The sequence below is a fragment of the Pezoporus flaviventris genome, unplaced genomic scaffold, assembly GCF_033815535.1.
Source record: "Pezoporus flaviventris isolate CSIRO_AGI_PZ_B2104156 unplaced genomic scaffold, CSIRO_AGI_Pfla_v1 ptg000031l, whole genome shotgun sequence".
NCBI lineage: Eukaryota > Metazoa > Chordata > Aves > Psittaciformes > Psittacidae > Pezoporus > Pezoporus flaviventris.
Window position 1 is genome coordinate 39,753,817 of NW_026892579.1, and position 18,018 is coordinate 39,771,834.

General features: G+C 41.4%; 1 protein-coding gene across 3 annotated transcripts in view; it reads right to left on the reverse strand.

Moving 5' to 3' along the window:
* Window positions 1–18,018, reverse strand: part of MBOAT2 (membrane bound O-acyltransferase domain containing 2) — a 167,105-nt gene that overhangs the window by 82,124 nt on the left and 66,963 nt on the right. The window contains exon 1 of one of the 3 annotated variants that reach the window (XM_061460779.1): window positions 9,207–9,449. The exons of 1 other annotated variant lie outside the window; for it this stretch is intronic. In XM_061460779.1, coding sequence (XP_061316763.1) covers window positions 9,207–9,278 — 72 coding nt within the window. In that variant the 5' untranslated portion in view covers window positions 9,279–9,449. Of the gene's footprint in view, window positions 1–6,359; window positions 6,601–9,206; window positions 9,450–18,018 lie in introns of those variants that run through there. One more of the 3 variants, XM_061460781.1, reaches the window with a different exon arrangement.

The window sequence follows — 18,018 nt, forward strand, 5'->3', positions numbered from 1 at the left end:
TTAAGTACTCTGGAGAGAGTGAAGGACATCAAGAAGAACATGATGTACATCCTAGTAATCTGGTTTGTGCAATAAATGAGCATCAAATCCAATAAGCTTTCTCAAACAGGGCTTTCTAAATCATTACTCAGAATTATTCTAAGGAAAAACTGTATGATAGGATAGGAAGACCGTCACTGAGGAACGTTCTCTCTGATGGGCTCTTAAGGATTCAGCATTCTAGATACTAAGTTGTCACACACAATAGCTAATTACCCACAGAAATAGCCAAAATCTAGGAAGCAAGATTGGTTCAAAGGTGAAACTGGATTAAGAATATTGGCTTGGGGTTTTTGCTTGTGTTTTTTTTGTTTTGTTTTCAAAACAGAAACAGTAAGGACCTCAAACACTTGCTCTGTTGAGGAAAAACTGGTTTGGCCAGTTAAGGGTTGCAGATCTGAGACTACAAGGGAAAAAAGAGTTTATGATATCAGAACACAACAGCCTGGTATTATGTTGGCAAAACACAGTTCCAAAACAAAGACCAACTCAGAAGCATGACTTTTATCGCATATTCACATAGTGATTAACCTCAAAATCTCTTTGTCACTTGAGTATCAGAGGTATACAGGATGTTCAAACATGTATTTGAATGGCAAGTTTTTATTTTAATGCTCAGAGAACCCCTACAATGCCTGAAATTTAGTAAAAACATTACAATTTCCCAGCCATTTAAAAATAAAGCAAAATAACTATCATCTGAGGAGGTATCCTTCTCAAATGCAACCAGAAACAGACACCGTATCCACTAAGTTATATCTCACTTCTATTATATTCTGCTGATATGTGAGAAACTGAAATCCATCTTAAAATAAGAAAAAAAAAAACAACAAAAACCAGAAAGCAACATACTCTCAGGTCCATACAGCTTGCAGAAACTGAGTAACAGCAGTAGTCACTTTAATTAGCAAGTAAAACAAATATTCACCATCTTTAAAATGGTCAGCTTCTCAGTGTTCTAGGGAATGGGGGAGCGAAGAGAAAGGACTTCACCATGCTCTGCCTTGAATGAACTACTCAGACACTCTCTACTCCTCCGTGTCTATTATCCTCCTGCTCTTCCCAATTCAGGTATCATCAGCATGAAATCAGCCACCTACGAAGACTTCAAGCATCACAAAAGCAGCACCTGTAAACATTTACAATACAAAGCAACCTGCAGAAGTAATGGACACCAGTTTGAGCTGCTACAGCTTTTCATATTAATTCTATTTTATAATATCTTATTGACATTTAGAATTATGCTTCCATATTAAAAGATTGTATCTAACTTCTTACACTCAGATAATAATTTGTTAACATGTTCTAAGGCTAGAGCTTCTACAGATCTGTAGCCATCATTGGGCTTCTAATAAATTCCTGTAGATTCATGGTGGCCTCAACTTCTTTCTAGGTTTTTCTTCCATCACGAAGAATAAAAACCCATTCATTATAGTCTGGATTAACAGTCCACTTTGACTGATATGCTTAGTCTTCACTGAATTATTTTTATATATATGTATAGATATACACACACACATATATATGTGTGTATATACAATTGTCAGGAAGCAATAGAATCAAGAGCATTATCCAGCCAGAAAGCAAATCAGAAAGATTAAATGATCTATACAGATAGCATTACCAGTATAGACTATACCACTGTAGCTAAACAACCAGTGTGCTTATAAGCCAGGTTTCAGAATAAGAGTACCACCTTCTTAGGCCACCTTAACTAGAAATAAAAGGAAGCACCAAAATCCCAACTGCAGCAAATTACACCATTACAGCCAAACCAAAATAGCTCTTCATCTTTGGATATGTTATTCCAGAATAAAAGGTAGAGCTATGTATGTTTTCTTCTGCAAAAGGTGGCTTAGCTGCCAAAAGCATCACTTAAGATGTGCAGGCATAACTAGCATTTATCTAAATTTGCAGACAAATTGAAACTGCCAAACAGCTCTGTTCACTTGAGCAAGGGCTACAAGACTTATAATGATAACTACTGTTGAATTTAAAGTACTTTCCAAAGGAATGAAGGAAAATGGAATACCTATACTGAAGAACCGCATCAACATTCATTGTAAAATAAACACTGTAAAGATGCACACATTAAGCAAACAGGCTTTCACCTGGGTATGTGCTGGTTTTCTCACCTTCCAGGAGAAGGTAAACGCCCACAGTCTAGATAGACTTCCTTGTTCAAAGGCTTGGAAAACAAGGAAAAAAGGCCTGGGCAACTGTTACTCAGGAAAAGCACAGTCAAAACAGTAAATGTGAAGACAACAGGCTGCAAAGGATGTATCACAAGTGCTTCATTAGGTCAACACAGGAACAGGTAATCAGGAGCTAAAGTCAGCAAATACCAGGGCTAATGAACGAAAAGGATAATTAATTCATTTCAGTTTTATCAGTTTTCAGAACTCTTGGTTTAAGTCAGCACATACCCAAGAAAAAGACTACAGAAGTAAAAGATCTACATAGCTGCAGTAGAGTAGATTTACAACAGTAACACTTCAAACAGAAAGCAACACAGTGGTAGCCATGTACTCAGGAAGTGACTCCTTATGCCTTACTATTTTTTCTTTTATTAGTCTGTTCTTTGGGCACTCCAGCATTTCTTTTCAACATCCCAAGACTGCAGTATTTCTGTAGCAATTCCTAAACCACATTTTGAATTCAGAAATGGTTTGTACTATAGAGAACATAGGTCAGTAAGTGTTCACACGTTCGACACCTAAATAAATTGCCTAAGGATGCGAAAAACAATCTGACAAAACAAAGGAGGTGACTATGTTTGGGTAAAGACTGTTTATTTTAGATGCTTACTGTAAAAACACTGGGCTGTAATTATATTTGAGTTTTTCCACTGCTTCACAAAAGCCTGGAGAAAACGTACCCAGTATGAAAGTGTGTGATAACATATCAGACCGAAAATTCACTGCTGCTTCCCTAAAAATTAAATAGAAGTAGCTCTACACTTTACATCCACACAACATTAATGAACATGAATTAGAGTTATTTCTTTCTTGTATTAAATCTTTCTACTACTTAATAAGCAGCTCACTTTTCCAACTCTGCAATCAATATCTATTTTCTTTACCAACTCCGTTCATTAGTTTCCACTCCTTCCTTCAAGATAGTCACTTTCTCTTGCCAATTTTTTTTCTTGTTTCACCCTTATCTACACATTTTTCATTGCAGAGTAATTTCAACAAACAGTACTTGGAGAGTTTAGTCAACATCTAAACACCAATACTAAAATCTGGGAAAGGTGTCACTGCAAAAAGACTAGGACCCTTCTAATGATATATTTCTTCCCTTCCACTAGTTCAAAGGGAAGTTTAAAAACCAATAAAAACTTCACTAGTAAATCCAAACAATTAAAAACTTCTATGATTAAGAACAGCACATACAGAATGGAAAATAGGACTCTTCCCAGCTTCTTTTCACAACTGGAGTCTCCACCTGTTGTCATGGGAAATCATGCTTTGCTATCCATCCTTCATTTTTTGACAGCTGCTAGCAGCGGATGAGGAAAATACACAGCAAAGAAGGGGTACAAGTGTTTTATCCTACCACTCCCTTATCTTCAAAATTTGGATTTTACACACCCATCTATGCTACTTTTACTCACTTCATTACTCCTAAGTTTCCCGGGTCACATCCGAAAAATCAATAATATGCAGCTCCGTATTTCACGGCTACACACAAGGGTATAAGAATCAATAGTGAAAGAGAATAAAACTTAATTCTTTCTTATAGTTTCATAATGCTTAAGACAAGTATTAGGCCATCTAAATTCTGGACAGCTATACTGGACAAGCTTTTTGATTTCACTCCATGTTTAGACAAAAAGGTTTTTATCAGATTAAAACATTTCAGTCCTCAGGAGGCTACATTAGATTGCCTTGGCAGAAAACATACGAGGCAGAGGCATCACTAATGCCCAAAACTTTGAAATAAGAGATCTAACCAGGAGACACATCCAGTGTTCCCTGCAGGCAAATCAGGCACATACTGCTTCTCAGTAACATGATTACCTACAGCACCTCCAAGCCGGGCCTTTTACCCAAACTATAGCTGTGGCTCATCTCAAAAAGCATCAAAATAAAGTAAAAGCACTGCAGGTACATCTTGCTTATCACATGTACATGAACCACAAAGGCTCAGAATACGTCAATGATAAATGCTTGTACGTGGATCTGAGTGCGTTAGGGCATGTTGAAAGCAACCCAGATAACCATCTGCACAAGGAAGCATATACAGAAAATTATGCAGAGATGTAGATGCAGCAGACACACCTGTGATCACTAACTGAAGGAAGTTCACATGGTTTATACAGTTCATGTGTAGGAGGGCTTGGATTTTTATGCCTATTCTGATTAAAGAAGGTTGATGACACTCATGTAGAAAATTATTCTACACCAATGAGCAAATTTATTCAAATAAAAGCTAAAATTAATACTGGGGGAAGAGAAAAGTGCAGAAACAGCACAGACTTTTTATTTATTTTTGTTGAAAAAACACTGCTTATCTTTACATCCTGTATTTTAATTCAAGTGCATAACCATAAGCATGATGTTCTGTTCAGTCTGCATATCTTCACACAGCTATAATACTAGGAGTTGGAGCCATACTCTTCTTATCTGGAAGATAAACACTGAAGTTAGCTTAGTTGATCCAGTTGCTCAGACCATATTTCAGGATCTCAAGATCAGTCTCTTCAACAACCCATGCAAAAAGCTGATGTGCATAAGTCACTGTAATCAGTCTCCTATCTCCCCAGCTCAGCTGTTCCTCTACTACAGTTATCTGTTTCTATGGCAAATGAAGGGCAGTAGTAACCCTTATAATTTTTGCCCATCTTCAGCTTTATAAGTTTTGCTCCCTCTGGTGGAAGCAGTAAATGCAAAGATTATTTTCTGAACTCACCCCACAGAGACCTAAAGCGAAAAAGAAAGCTTTGCTCTCCTAGAAACATTCTCATCTCACAGCAAATTTAAGTAGATCCAATTTAATGACAGGTAAGCCGACATGTCATCAAGAGAAATCATTTGTCAACAATCAGCAAGATAGTGCCAGAACTAGAAACAGACCAATGTCATTTGTCAGGCTTCACCTCAGAGAAAGAGGAAAGCAGCAGACACACAAATATGACATGAGTACAGATAGGATGAAACAGAAGGCTAGGCAAGAGATATAACTATAATAAAATAATTCAAATTACAATCTCAATGAATGCATCACAAGATTCTTTAGCAGACACATTTTTATGATAACCCTTCCCATACTCCCCTTTAGCTGTCGGGGATGGAAAGGACGTAGCTACTTTTATTCCCTCCATCTCCTAAAAAGACAGAAGAAATACTATGGAACATTAGCATTCATTCACTCATTCATTAACTTTAAGGACCTAAGGTGACACAGTTTTTGAAAGCATGCTTCCTTTGCCTAGAAGTTGTTGTAGCAACAGTAGCAACTCAGCCCCACGCAACCACTCACTCACTCTGCCCTGGTGGGATGGAGAAGAGAATTGGAAAAGTGAGAAAACCCAGGGGTTCAGATAAAGGCAGTTTAATAGGTAAAGCAAAGCAAAATAAGAAATTCATCCCCCTACTTCCCACTGGAGGCAGTTGTTCAGCCATCTCCAGGAAAGCAGGGCTCCATCACACGTAACAGTGACTTGGGAAGACAGAACACCATCACTCTGAGCATCCCCCCTTCCTTCCCCTTTCCCCAGCTCTATATGCTGAGCATGACGTCATGTGGTCCAGAATATCCCTTGGGTCAGCCATCCTGGTTGTGTCCCCTCCCAACTCCTTGTGCACCCACAGGCTTCCCACTGGGGGGGGGGGGGGGGGGGGGGGGGGGGAGGAGCAGAAAAGTCCTTGACTTTATGTAAGCACTGCTCAGCAGTAATGAAAACATCCCTGTGTTATCAACACTGTTTCCAGCACAAATCTGAAACAGTCCCATACTAGCTACTACACAGAAAATTAACTCAATCCCAGCTCAAACCAGCACAGTAGCAAACGTCGGCTCTCCAAGAAGTGAAAAGAGAGTTCTTATGAGACTTTTCAGCCCCATGGACTCATTCCACCACCCACCACCCCCCCACCCCCCGTAACAAAACACAAAAGAAAGACGTGCAAGTTTGTTGTAGGTTCTTGTTCACACCAAACAACTTGCCTTGCACCAAACAACTGAAAATAACAACAGAAAAATTGGAACAAGAAGCCTATCCAAGGAGTTTTTCCAAGTAGCCATTTCAGTTAACTTGGTGCCAGACAAAATAAGAGCCAAAAGAAGGGTTAATGTAGTGAAAAATTATCACATACCACCTTGTTGCGGGCCACAGAGAACAGCAGTAGAAAGCAAGTTCTTCTCCATTCCTCTAGTGAACTAGTAGCCTAGTACCAGAGAAAAGTCTAGGAATGGCAATCTGTTAAACTAACAAGGCTTTTCTCTTGTAATGCAGTCAGGCATATAGAGGAGGCTGTTCTTACAGGTGTGTCAAATGGCTCTGCTGGAGCTGTCATCCTTCATCTTTCACACTAACTTCCAACTAGCTCACCACCACCACCACTCTCAAACAAAACTGTGCCTCCAGTTCTACCAAGTCAAAAAGTAATAAATTTCTCACACTCGATCCACATGTTATGGATCTAATTAGCTCAATGGTAAAGACAGCAGCTTCACCTGTAACTGAAATTTCTATTTCCATTCACTGCCAAATAGGCAAGGTTCTGACATCCACTTGTTTGAACAGTTGAGTAACACTGACACATGCTATCTGGATTTATCCTCCTAGAGCTATGTGTCTTTCCCTTTACTAAAACTTTGTAGGAGGATAAATAGACCATAATGACTTAAATATAAATCACAATCTCAACATTTTGCATATAAAGGTTCGTATCTACTTGTGGTCAAAACTGAACATGGAAGTGGAGAAACAAACCCCATCCACCTCCATCTATTTGAGTGCTGGTGTTATTCTGGAGTGCCTATTTTAGGTACCTGCCGTACTGGTCTGGCTCTAGTCACTGTACAGATTAGGATCAAGTAAAAACAAACTACTAATCAGAACCCCTTTTTTTGTTTTGTTTTCAAAGCACTGCTACATTTTCATACAGAGTATGCATGTAATACCACCAAATGCCATGCATAATCTTTGAGCACACAAACCAAAGAGTATCAGCATTTTCCTTCTCTGCCCTCATTCTCTCCTTCACTGCCTTTGATTTGATTCCACTGAACACATTTCATATTCTTTCTGTATTACAAATTTACTATCAAGATAGACTCTTTGAGGTTACAAAAAGCTAACTTTGCCTTCTTTCTTTTAATCAGTTATAGATGCATTCTCCTCAATGCAGCGTAATTTTGTAACTCCAGTTTACACTCCAGTCATAATCGGTGCTCTTCATACACAACTGGACCCATATTATGTACAGTCCACTAATGTCTAAAAACAAAAAGTACATAGGATTTTTAACTGCTTATAACAAATCTTTTAGACCGTGTGTTCAGCCACCCTCCACTGTGATTATCCCCAAAAGCTTCAACAGAGCTCAACTAGTATTTCAGAAAAACATCTTCGTTTTACAGGAGCATCTGCTGTGAAATGTCCAATACAGGGAAGTTTCCCAGGCTTTGATAAAAAATAACTTTATTATCATCAAAACATCACATCCACAACATTTAAAATAGATTTGGTAGAAGCTGCACTACGTCATGAAGCAATTAAATTTATGACCACTACAATGAACACCCATAATTATAAGACACCAGCATCACACCATAAAAGGATGGTCACCTCTTGGTTTACCTTCTACAGGACCCTGCAAAAACTACACACTCTATAGAAAGAAGTGTCCGGCACCTGCCAAGACCAACTCTCAGCCTTCACGCCTGAGGCACCAAGCCATGTGGTGCCACTGATCCCAGATGCAGGTATTGCTGCACATTGTGCACACTATCTGTTCCATCGCAGTGAGCTCAGTTTCAACTTGCCCCACTTTTGTCAGTTTTCCAGATCCTTTTTCATGGACATGTTTAATCTAAGGTTCCGTTCAAACAAATGGTTGAGGAAGATGGAAGGTGAGAAAGAATAATTCAGTCACTTCCAAAATTCATTCACTAGCATGCTCCTCTTCCTCTGTATTTAGCTTCCAGTTACTTTTATCTCACTTATTAAGCATATTTTGTAAACCCAAACCACCAAATACTCTCTACATAAGCACAGGTTGTTTCCCTTGATGTGTTTCATTTATTCATACATTAATGGAAATGTGAATTTTAGTAAGAATTCCTCACATGTAATTTCATGATACTAAAATATTTGTAAGAATATTTAAAGGTTACTTTACTTATGCACTCACAAACACGTGAAGATTCTGTAGATTTAGGAGATTTAGACCACTTTCTCCATAAACAAACATTCTTGTACAACTTCAGTCACTAAACTCTGCAAACCTGAGTTTCCCCATCTTTGTAATCTTCTGATGTTCACTGCAAACGACAGGATTAACAACCTTCAGGAATTTCTATGTCACTCGGACAAAAGACACCACAGAAGCGCTCTGCCTACGAAGTACATACAAAATTCCCCGCAGCATTGCGTGCAACACACAGTATCGTTTAAGGTAGCACGTAAACATCACCGGCAGGCGCACCTAGGCACAGCACACTGCGCTGGCCGTTACTGCCCACCCTTCTCCCTGCCGAGCCAACACCAGCCCCGCGCCCAGCTGCGGAGCCACATCTGGCCGCAGTGGGACCCCAACCAGCCGGCTCGGCGCGGCGCCGCGCAGCCCCGCGGCCTGACCCCGGGAGCGCGCTCCGACGGCGGGAGGCGGCCGCGCTGCCGAACCGGCGGGCGCGGGGCGGGCGTGCGGCGAGAGCGCACCTGCACGCGGAGCGCGGCTCCCCGCCCCGGCGCCCCCCCGCGGGCCGCGGCCGCCCAGATCCCCTCACCCGCGGGTGTGTGAGAGAAACCGCCACCCGCCGCACGGCCCCGCGCCCAGCGGGGGCGGGGGGGGGTGGGGGTGGAGGGGCCCGGGGGGGATGGGGCGGGACGGGACAGCGCAAAGAGGGGGGCGCTCGCACGGTACGGCGAGCAGCGTCGCCCCTCCCCGGCGAGCCCCCGGGAGGCAGCAGCGGAGCAGGCGCCTCCCCATCCTCACCTGGTCCACGGGCAGCCGCACGGCGTTGCTGAGGGGCTGCAGCAGCGTGGAGCCGGTGGTGCTGGTGGCCATGGCGAGGGCGCCTCCTCCCGCGCCGGGAGAACGGGTGATGAGGCCGGGAAATCGCTCCCCGCCGGGGCACCCGCGGCGGCAGCAACAACGGCGGCGGCGGCGGCGCGAAGAGCCCCAGCCCCGCACGGCGCCGTGACAACAAGGGGCCGGCGCGGTCCCGCCGCTGACTGGCAGAGCCAGCAGCCAACCCGCGCGCGGCGCCGCTGCGAAGTGACAGGCGGGTTCGCCCAATGCCCGCCTCCCGGCGGGGGGGGGCGGGACCAGGCTGCTCCTCTCCGGCGGCCGCGGACATGGCCCGTCGTGGGGGGCGGGAGGGGGAAGATGGTGCCTGGGTGGGCGGGGGTCGGTGGGGTAAATCACGGGGAGAGGGGCGGCTCTGCGGCCGCCGCTCCGAGCTGAGGGAGGGCAGAAGATGAGCGATGCGCGCAGGTACCGCGCAGGGCCCAGAGCGGCCTCGCCCTGCGGTAGGCGGGGCTGCGCGGGGCAGGGGCTCGGCCGCACCTCTCCGCGGCGTGCGGAGCGCCGAGCTGCGCCGAAGTGTGAGCGACCGCGTGGGGGGCGCGGCGGGGGAATGGGGCACCTGGGGGGAAATGGCACCTTCCAGGGTAGCCTGACAGCGGAGCTCCTTAAGGAAGCAGGGTGTTGGCCGTACCAGTGGGATCTGTGCCAGGCGGAGGTCGGGCAGCCGGGGTGGCGCCTGTGGAGGTACCTGTCGCTGAGGGCAGTACAAAACCATGTGGGCGCAGGTTTATGCTGAGGTAACAAGAGATCAGGCCCCACTGTGCTCCCTTCACCAGGAAGGGCACAGAGGCAGCTCAGCACTCAATAGCTGCATGCACAGTGGTGGATGAGTGATGGATACACACGAGGTGTGAGGGTGGCATGGCATCCTGAAGAAGTCACACAAATTGGGTGAAACCCCTTTTTCCTACAGCCACCCACTGACTTACAGAAGTGTGTCTATCATGGCTATAAGCCACAAGTTTTTAGCTTATCAACAGCCTTGATTTTTAAATACAGAAGCCTGAAATAGTATAAGCCATACCCAAAGAAGTGGTAAATGCTCCATCACTGGCAGTGTTCAAGGCCAGGTTGGACAGAGCCTTGGGCAACATGGTCTAGTGTGTGGTGCCCATGGGACATAGATGATAATAAGGTCCTTTCCAACCCAAATCATTTTATGATTCTAAGCATGAATACTTTGTCAGCAGATTCAGCCTAGCAGTGCAGGTCCCTCAAAGAAAGCAAGAAGTGATGTGGTGATGTCAATAGTAAGGCAGCACAACTCTTCTGCCAGTTCAGTCAACGCTATCCAATGTGAAACAGAGCAAAGCGTGGAGTGAAGGCTTTAGGTTAGGTAGTGCAGCAAATTCCACCAGATGAACTTTTGCATTAGACCACTCACTAAATCATCCTGGATTAGCATCCTGCCTGCCTCTTTTGCTTTAGAGCTTTCTACAGAATTTTTTCTTAGGAAACAACTGTAGCCTTAAGTGTTCTAAATTTTGTGGTGTAAGAATATGCTGCTCATATCCATAAAACTGCTCAAGAATCCTGGGTCTCAAGAGAAACCTGCAAGTTATTCCTTGCACTTTAGCAAACGTTGTTTTATCATTCTTGCATATTATACCTCCAAACCATGCTGTGATCTGTAAATGTACCCTCAATACAAAAATTCCACTGTTTTTAAGTATGTGAAAGATGAAATGCCATGTCCAATATCATGCAAACAGTCTGAATTGTGTCTGGAGTAGTGGCTAGGTATAGTGATTTACAGTCATTTACGTTCACCATTAATGCTAACTGGCAGTAGCAGGAAAATGGAGGTAAATGTAATTACCTGAAATATCCGTTGTTTCTCTTACTGAATTGCAGACCACGCTCTGTACTTCTGTTTTACCTTGTGGTACAGTCTTTTATCTGCATTTAAAGAGACTGGTTAATAGGTACAAATAAGTGAGTTTAATTAGATTTCTTCACAGCATAACAGGCAATTACAATTGTGGTAGCATCTGCCGTTTCAGAAGCAATAGCATGGTGTTTTTGTAGTAAAGCAAAGAGAGCTGCTTTCAGGAAGGGGGGACAAAACCCAAAACCCAACCTTTTCCCAGTTAATTCTGAATCAGTCTCTTAAATCTAAACCTGCAAATTATATATACACATGAGTAACTTCATAGGAGTGCAGTGCCACTATGTTCAGTACAGTCTGCTTTACGTTATACGTATGTATATATGTATAAAAAGACTAAGCTCATTTTATGTGATTTTCTTGTAGTAAGGGGATGTATACCTACGCACAAATCTGTGGAAATCTTAACCTAAACATTCTCGAATGAAGCCACAAAAGAGCTGCTTTAGAAAAGGCTGATAGCTAATTCTGAATCATAGTCTAGTCACAAGAAATGATTCTGGTACATCTATATAAATCCATGGAGGTGGTGTTACTGAGACTTTCACAAAATAATCACAGCAGATAATCGACCTACTGAATGAACTCCTTACTGTCAATTAACAAAGTGCCCAAGAACAAGATCATGATATCACAGCATCGATGTCAGTTGGTTTTATCACACAACCCTTCATTTTCTAGTCATTTTAATTATTTTTTTAAATGTATGGTTCTTGGAATGCTCAGAAAATACAAAATCATGCTTCCCTGCATGACTCCTAGAATCATGGGAGTTCATACTTAAAAGATACATTTACCTAAACTGTAAATCACAGTATCATAGACTCACAGAAGGGCTTGAGTTGGAAGGGACCTTAAAGTTCCAACCCCACCGCCATGGGCAGGGCCACCTTCAACTAGACCAGGTTGCTCAAAGCCCAAAGCCCCATCCAGCCTGGCCTTGAACATTGCCAGGGATGGGGCAGCCACAACTTCCCTATAAATAGTTTGCACCTATGGCACTAAGTTACATAATTACATCTTTCACAAATTTCCAGGGGAAAAATGCGCTGTGTTGAGAAGATATTCTTGTGCTCTTACTTAGGAAGGTGTGCACTGTCAAAGGCAATGTCAAAGAAATACATCTTGAAAATAGTCACTACAGGAAGTGCTGATGGGGGAGATTGGTTACATGAAAGAACAACAGGGGTTCTGCCCTACAGAGCTTAAAATCTATGTTTGCAATTAAAAGTAAAGCATACAAATGCTGGTTGAGAAGAAAGTAACAGGAAAATAAGCAATTTCTGCCAGAGAAAAAGTAGCTTGTCTTTGATGTCTGCTGTAAAATGTATGGTAAGGGCTTTTGTGGGCACTGCACTAAAACTAGGTCTTCTGCTTTTCTTTTTTCATTGAAAGAAGTGTTCATTATGTATGTTTTCAGAGCACTTCCTGCCTGTGAGAGACTACTACCTTGTGTGTGGGAAGATGAAGCGCTGGTTGGCAATAAGGTAGCATTCTGCATCACATTGATACAGTAACATTGCAACTAGTCCTGAAAGTTAAATGATGCTGTTAGAAGGAAGGCTGGCGAGGGATACAAGAAGCTAATGTGAAGAAGTGGTGAAAGTTTCACCTAAGTGGGACAGTCTTCAATAAACATTACTTACTTTCCTACTGTTTTAAATATTTGCTTGTAAGTGAACAAGAACTGGTACTTCCACAGCAAAGTTCTTTCCACGAAGGGCTGTCAGGCAAAAGCAGGGCATGTTGATTCAAATAATCCTTGGAGAGTGTCTTGGCATATAATGATCTTCTTCTGATGTTCTGCTATTAAGTTTTTATGGTCCCATAAGTGCTCATAGTTCTTAGGTATAAAAATAATCACAAAGACGTCTCTCAGCCCTACAGAGATTACTTAATCTCATTACCAATTAAGAATTACTTAATTCTGGTTACTAAATCAGAATGATGTCATCTCACTAGAGGTTTCCTGTAAACTGTGTTTATTTAACAAATTAAAGTATTCAGGTGTTTACGGTACTATTTTTCCCATATGACATTCGACAGTAAAGAACAAAGAAAGAAGAGCTGCGGCAGCGGACAGGAAGAGATGACAGGACAAAGCTACTAGATGCACCACTGTGTACAGTTCTAGTTCCTCTGTTTGATAAGGTTGCTCTGGGAACACATTCACAGTTGGAAAGTAGGAACAACAATTGAAACTCCTTTTAACAAAGCAGACAAAAAGGAAAATGAGTTTCAGTATTAGCTATAGAGAGATGATCTCTCTTCCATAGTAAAGTCCTATTTTAGCGTTACCTATCTGGCTTTGTTTAGCCTAAAATATTTGAGACTTCATTACAAAAAGAACATTTCTGCAAAAGCTGATGCCAGTCAAACCAAATTGCTGTTTATAAAAAAGATCTATTACTGAAATTTTGGCATTTGTATCTTTGTTTCACCCTTCCTCCAGAGCAGCCTTTTGCCATCACTTCAAATATTCTGTACAGCCTAATAAACCTGTCTGCATCAGTTGTTTTCTGAACTAATATAACAATTAATTAACTAGTTCTGCTATATTAGTAATTTAGTGCCCAGTAGGAATTCTTCATGATGATACCATTGATTGCAGGCTCAACTAACATTTGTTAGGCTCTTACTTAGTAGGAAAAATATAAATACCTTTCTATAGTTTAGCTAAAAGACAACTAAAATCTTCCTGTGGCTCTTTTAGATTTTTGACTTGTTCTTTTAATTTGGTCTTAGAGCTGCTCTGAGAGTGAGCAAGCTTCTCTGGTTTTAATGCAGCAATCCGTTTCTGTCTTAAAACTGATTTGGACCAATTTTCTTTCCTTTAAGTGCTTAAGTTGTATAAATTCTCTGATGGGGAAATACATCGGCGTCTCCCAAAAACATAGACTTACATTCACCTCAGAGCATTTTGGTTTTCAATTATAACATGAAGCCTGGTAACAGAATCAGGCAGAGCTTCTAAAGGAAGATGAGTGAAAACTCATCTTTGCTGTTCAGCTGTAAATATCAACACTCAGGTATAGATCTTAGAAATGATAATTTCCTTGCTAAAGGAACTTCCAGCTTCCATGACAAGGACAAACCAACTGACTTCAACAAGAAGGTACTTTGATAAATGAGCTGCCTTTTTAAAGCAAATTCTACTCTCAAATTCTTTATAGGGACAAACTGACAGCGTACAGTGTTTCAGAGTGTAATAACTGCTGCCACATGCAATTGGGGGATTGTTGTCACTCTGATGAGTGAAAAATTTGGGGAATAGAAGCCCTTTCTGAAGAACTGAAATAAAAGCACTGAACTTCAAAGCTAAGTTTAAGAACTCATGAAACTCAGTTATGAGTTGCTCAGTTGTTTTGAGCTTAATTAGGCATTTACCAGACTATGGGAAATGTGGTGAAGGGGAAACAATGGTGATAACCTTGCAAGGAACCTACTACTGTAAAACAGTAGTAAAGAACTGTCATTATTGATATATACTTTCTGGGCATTATTGATTTAACTATTAAAAGCAAACATTCATATTAAACACATGAATAAATGTACAGTGAATACATCATTTAGTTTAATTTTCTGTCATACTGTAATAGCAGGGCAAGGAAATAACTGCTTTTAACAAGTTTCTCAATTTTCTGGGCTGTCTTTGTATTGTGTCTCCTTGGCTGATAGGGAAGACTTGACTTTCCCTTCTATCTGATGTTACAGGTTCTCAAACACATCCTTGCTTGATCAAAATTAGGCTTACCAAATAAGTTTTCTTTTCAGTTGCTTCAGGTTCACGGCTAACTTCAGGGAGAGAAAGGGAGGACAACGGAACTTTCTTTTTTCTGTCCCCCAGGACTGGCTCACCCTAAATAGCTTTTTTCAGTCCTTACGGTCATTGCTACTTAGTGTGGTGTGGTTCTCCCTGTTCTTATGAATTATCATGTTCAGTCCTGTTTGTGTTTCTGTTCAGTAAGAAGTAGGATTTTTAACTTGAGGGGTTTCTGGGCTTAGCCCTTGTGCATTCATTGGAGCCTAAATTGTCCTGCTATTTTTCGAATATTTTGTAAGTTTTTGTTCTAAGATGTCTTCAGTGTCCATGCATCTTATTAGATTTATTGTTTGGCATTCATTTTAAATTGTTTATGAAAATTGCACACATCAACACTAGAAAGGATAGGGTTGGTTATGCAACGCTGCATTCCCACCCCTCTCATCATTCCCACTATCCTCTCCTCCACTCACAGTTTTGAGGCTCCTGCTCTTAAAATTCCTCCCTTGCTACTTCTGACTCTGGCAGTGCCAGTCAGCACAGCTTGAGGTACCTCCTCTTTGCCAGCCAGTAAATCATGTTGGACTGTTCAGCAGTCAAAACTGGCAGTGTGTGTCAGAATCGGGGTGAGCGTCAGGTAATGAAAGGGAAGCAGGTACTTGGGACATTAGACCTGTCAGCCACAGCCTGGAACAGCCTAGTGCAATTCAACTTGTCACTGGGCAGAGCCTGGGTGTTTCTGCGTTTTTTCCAGGACTCACCTACTTCCCCAGTGCCTTTCTCTTGCTTTGCACAACAAGCAAGAGACTGTTGCTGTCTGTTCTGGTGTTTAAGTCTTCCCTTTGCTTTTCAGAGTAGCAGCATAGGGGAAGCTTTGCTCAGCTTGGAGATCTGCAGACCTGAGAGGAAATGGACCTAGAGCCTCACAACACTCAGCCACTGTAAAAATACCTCACTGAGATTTAAATATAGTTGGTTGCGTCTTAGCTTGATGTTCTGTCTGCCAAGTGTCCCTCTGCGAGCATGTGGGCATTGCCCAAACACAGGTCTGTGAGATAATTTCATAATAACGTAGTCACAACACACCCAAAGCTTCAATGAGTAATATTCCGGGAACAGTAGCCAAAGTTGCGTATTAGCATTCATGTTTCTGATTGTTGTTTCAAGTCATATACAAGCTCAGATATGTGTTCCATTTATGTAAGCATTGTTATTTGCATAAATAAAGCCAGGAGCTGTTCAAGCAGCAGTCTCTTTAAATTTGCACTCTGTGAACCTGATACGCTCTAGGATATGAATTTCTTTTTCAGAAAATGTATTGAGGAAACTGAAGAAACATTTTAATAAATTAAGCATAGTAATTGGTAAACTCTCTTTTCCTTGACAGTTCAGTTAAATGGTTATCACATTAGATACATTTATCCCACTGTATTTTATGCCATGCTTTATTCTTTTGACCCCCTAAACTATATATGAGCAGAATTTTTTATATTTATATTTATGATGATAGTAAATTTAACATGTTTCTAAAACATACTTTAATGGGGGGGATATTTAGGGCCTTGAAAGATTTAACAGCCTGAATGAATAGGCAGTATTTCATCTCTTGCTTTATGTCAGTAGCACCTTCAGCACTTCTGTGAAGATTAGGATATACATCTGCATATAACAAAGCCTATTCATAACATCACCTTGCTGTACTCTGTTATGGAGGTCAGAATAATTCATTTCATAACATTTTGTTCATACGTCTCTGTTGTAGAGCAAATGTTTGATGTTGCTGTTTGGTTTGTTTCATCCTGGTCCTAGTTTTGCCCTTTTTATTGATAAAATATAATCACATTTGCTTTTAATAAGGAATTGTGAGTGTTAAAGGTTTTGTAGGAGCAGTGCCTCTATCACCTTGTCTTGTTTAAATGTGAAGTACAATTATTACAAAATCAAAAGTACATAACTGTTCCTGTTTTTCTTCTAGAAGTATCACATTAAAGTGAAACTCCATGAAAGAACATAGAACAGACAACCAATTTTAAAGTACATAGTTATTCTGTGGAAATCCCTACCAGAAAATAAAATTCATTTGAAAGGTCTTTTTAGAAATACCAGCAATGGTAGGCATAGTTTAAAATCACAAGGGACATAAACATTTGAGCCTTGGACTTAATTAGGTAAGGAATTGTTATCTGTTCTGTGGAAGAAACTTAGGTGTAGAATATTATGTAAGTGACTTCTCAGATGTCCTGTACCTTTTTGAAAGATGCTAGAGAGAAAAAGGATGCCAGACCACTGATCTCATTCCCTATTGCTGTAAAGTTACCCCACCTCTTCTTAACTATGCCCATTCCTATTAGAGAGTTACTGTGTCACAGTGAAGAAATACTAACTTCGGGATCCTGCAGTATATAACACTGCAGGGGACCCTTGAAGCTGAACAGAGCCATGTTCCTGCAATGCTCCAGTCGAGTTAATACCATGAATAGTATGATTGATGTTCTTGGGGCTGCACTCGTGCTGTTTTAAACAGGAAGCTCTTCCACTACTGCTTCAGTTCAGCAAACGAGGCCACTTCCTTAACAATACAATAACAGGAATTTGATCAGAAACTTCAAAATTCAGTTCTTGAAGGCATGAAGATGATTGCTTTCATTCTTGCATTATCTCTAGTATTTCATTATAAAAGCTATGGATTTTGTTTGAAAAAAACGCTTTTTTCATATTCTTTTCACAAGGAGGAACCTACCTTTTCTATGATTTCTAAAATATTGTTCCAGTTTTCTGAGAGATTTGTCATCCTTCTTCCTTCTCTAGGCTAGATTTAGGTTGCAAATATCACAATATGATTCTGCAGGAACGTGCCCTCAGCTGCTTCTAACCGTTTTTCGTCTTCTAATACTCACATGTGGTTCCTTGCAAAGAAAAATGGTAGGTTTAGATTTTGTTCAGGTGCAGGTTGCTTGAGAGGCAACCCTCAGTCACTGTATTCATTTGCTACTTCTAATAAAGATACAATAACTAGTACAGCTAAATAAAACTGAATGATTTATTATCTGCCTTGGGTTTTACTGGTA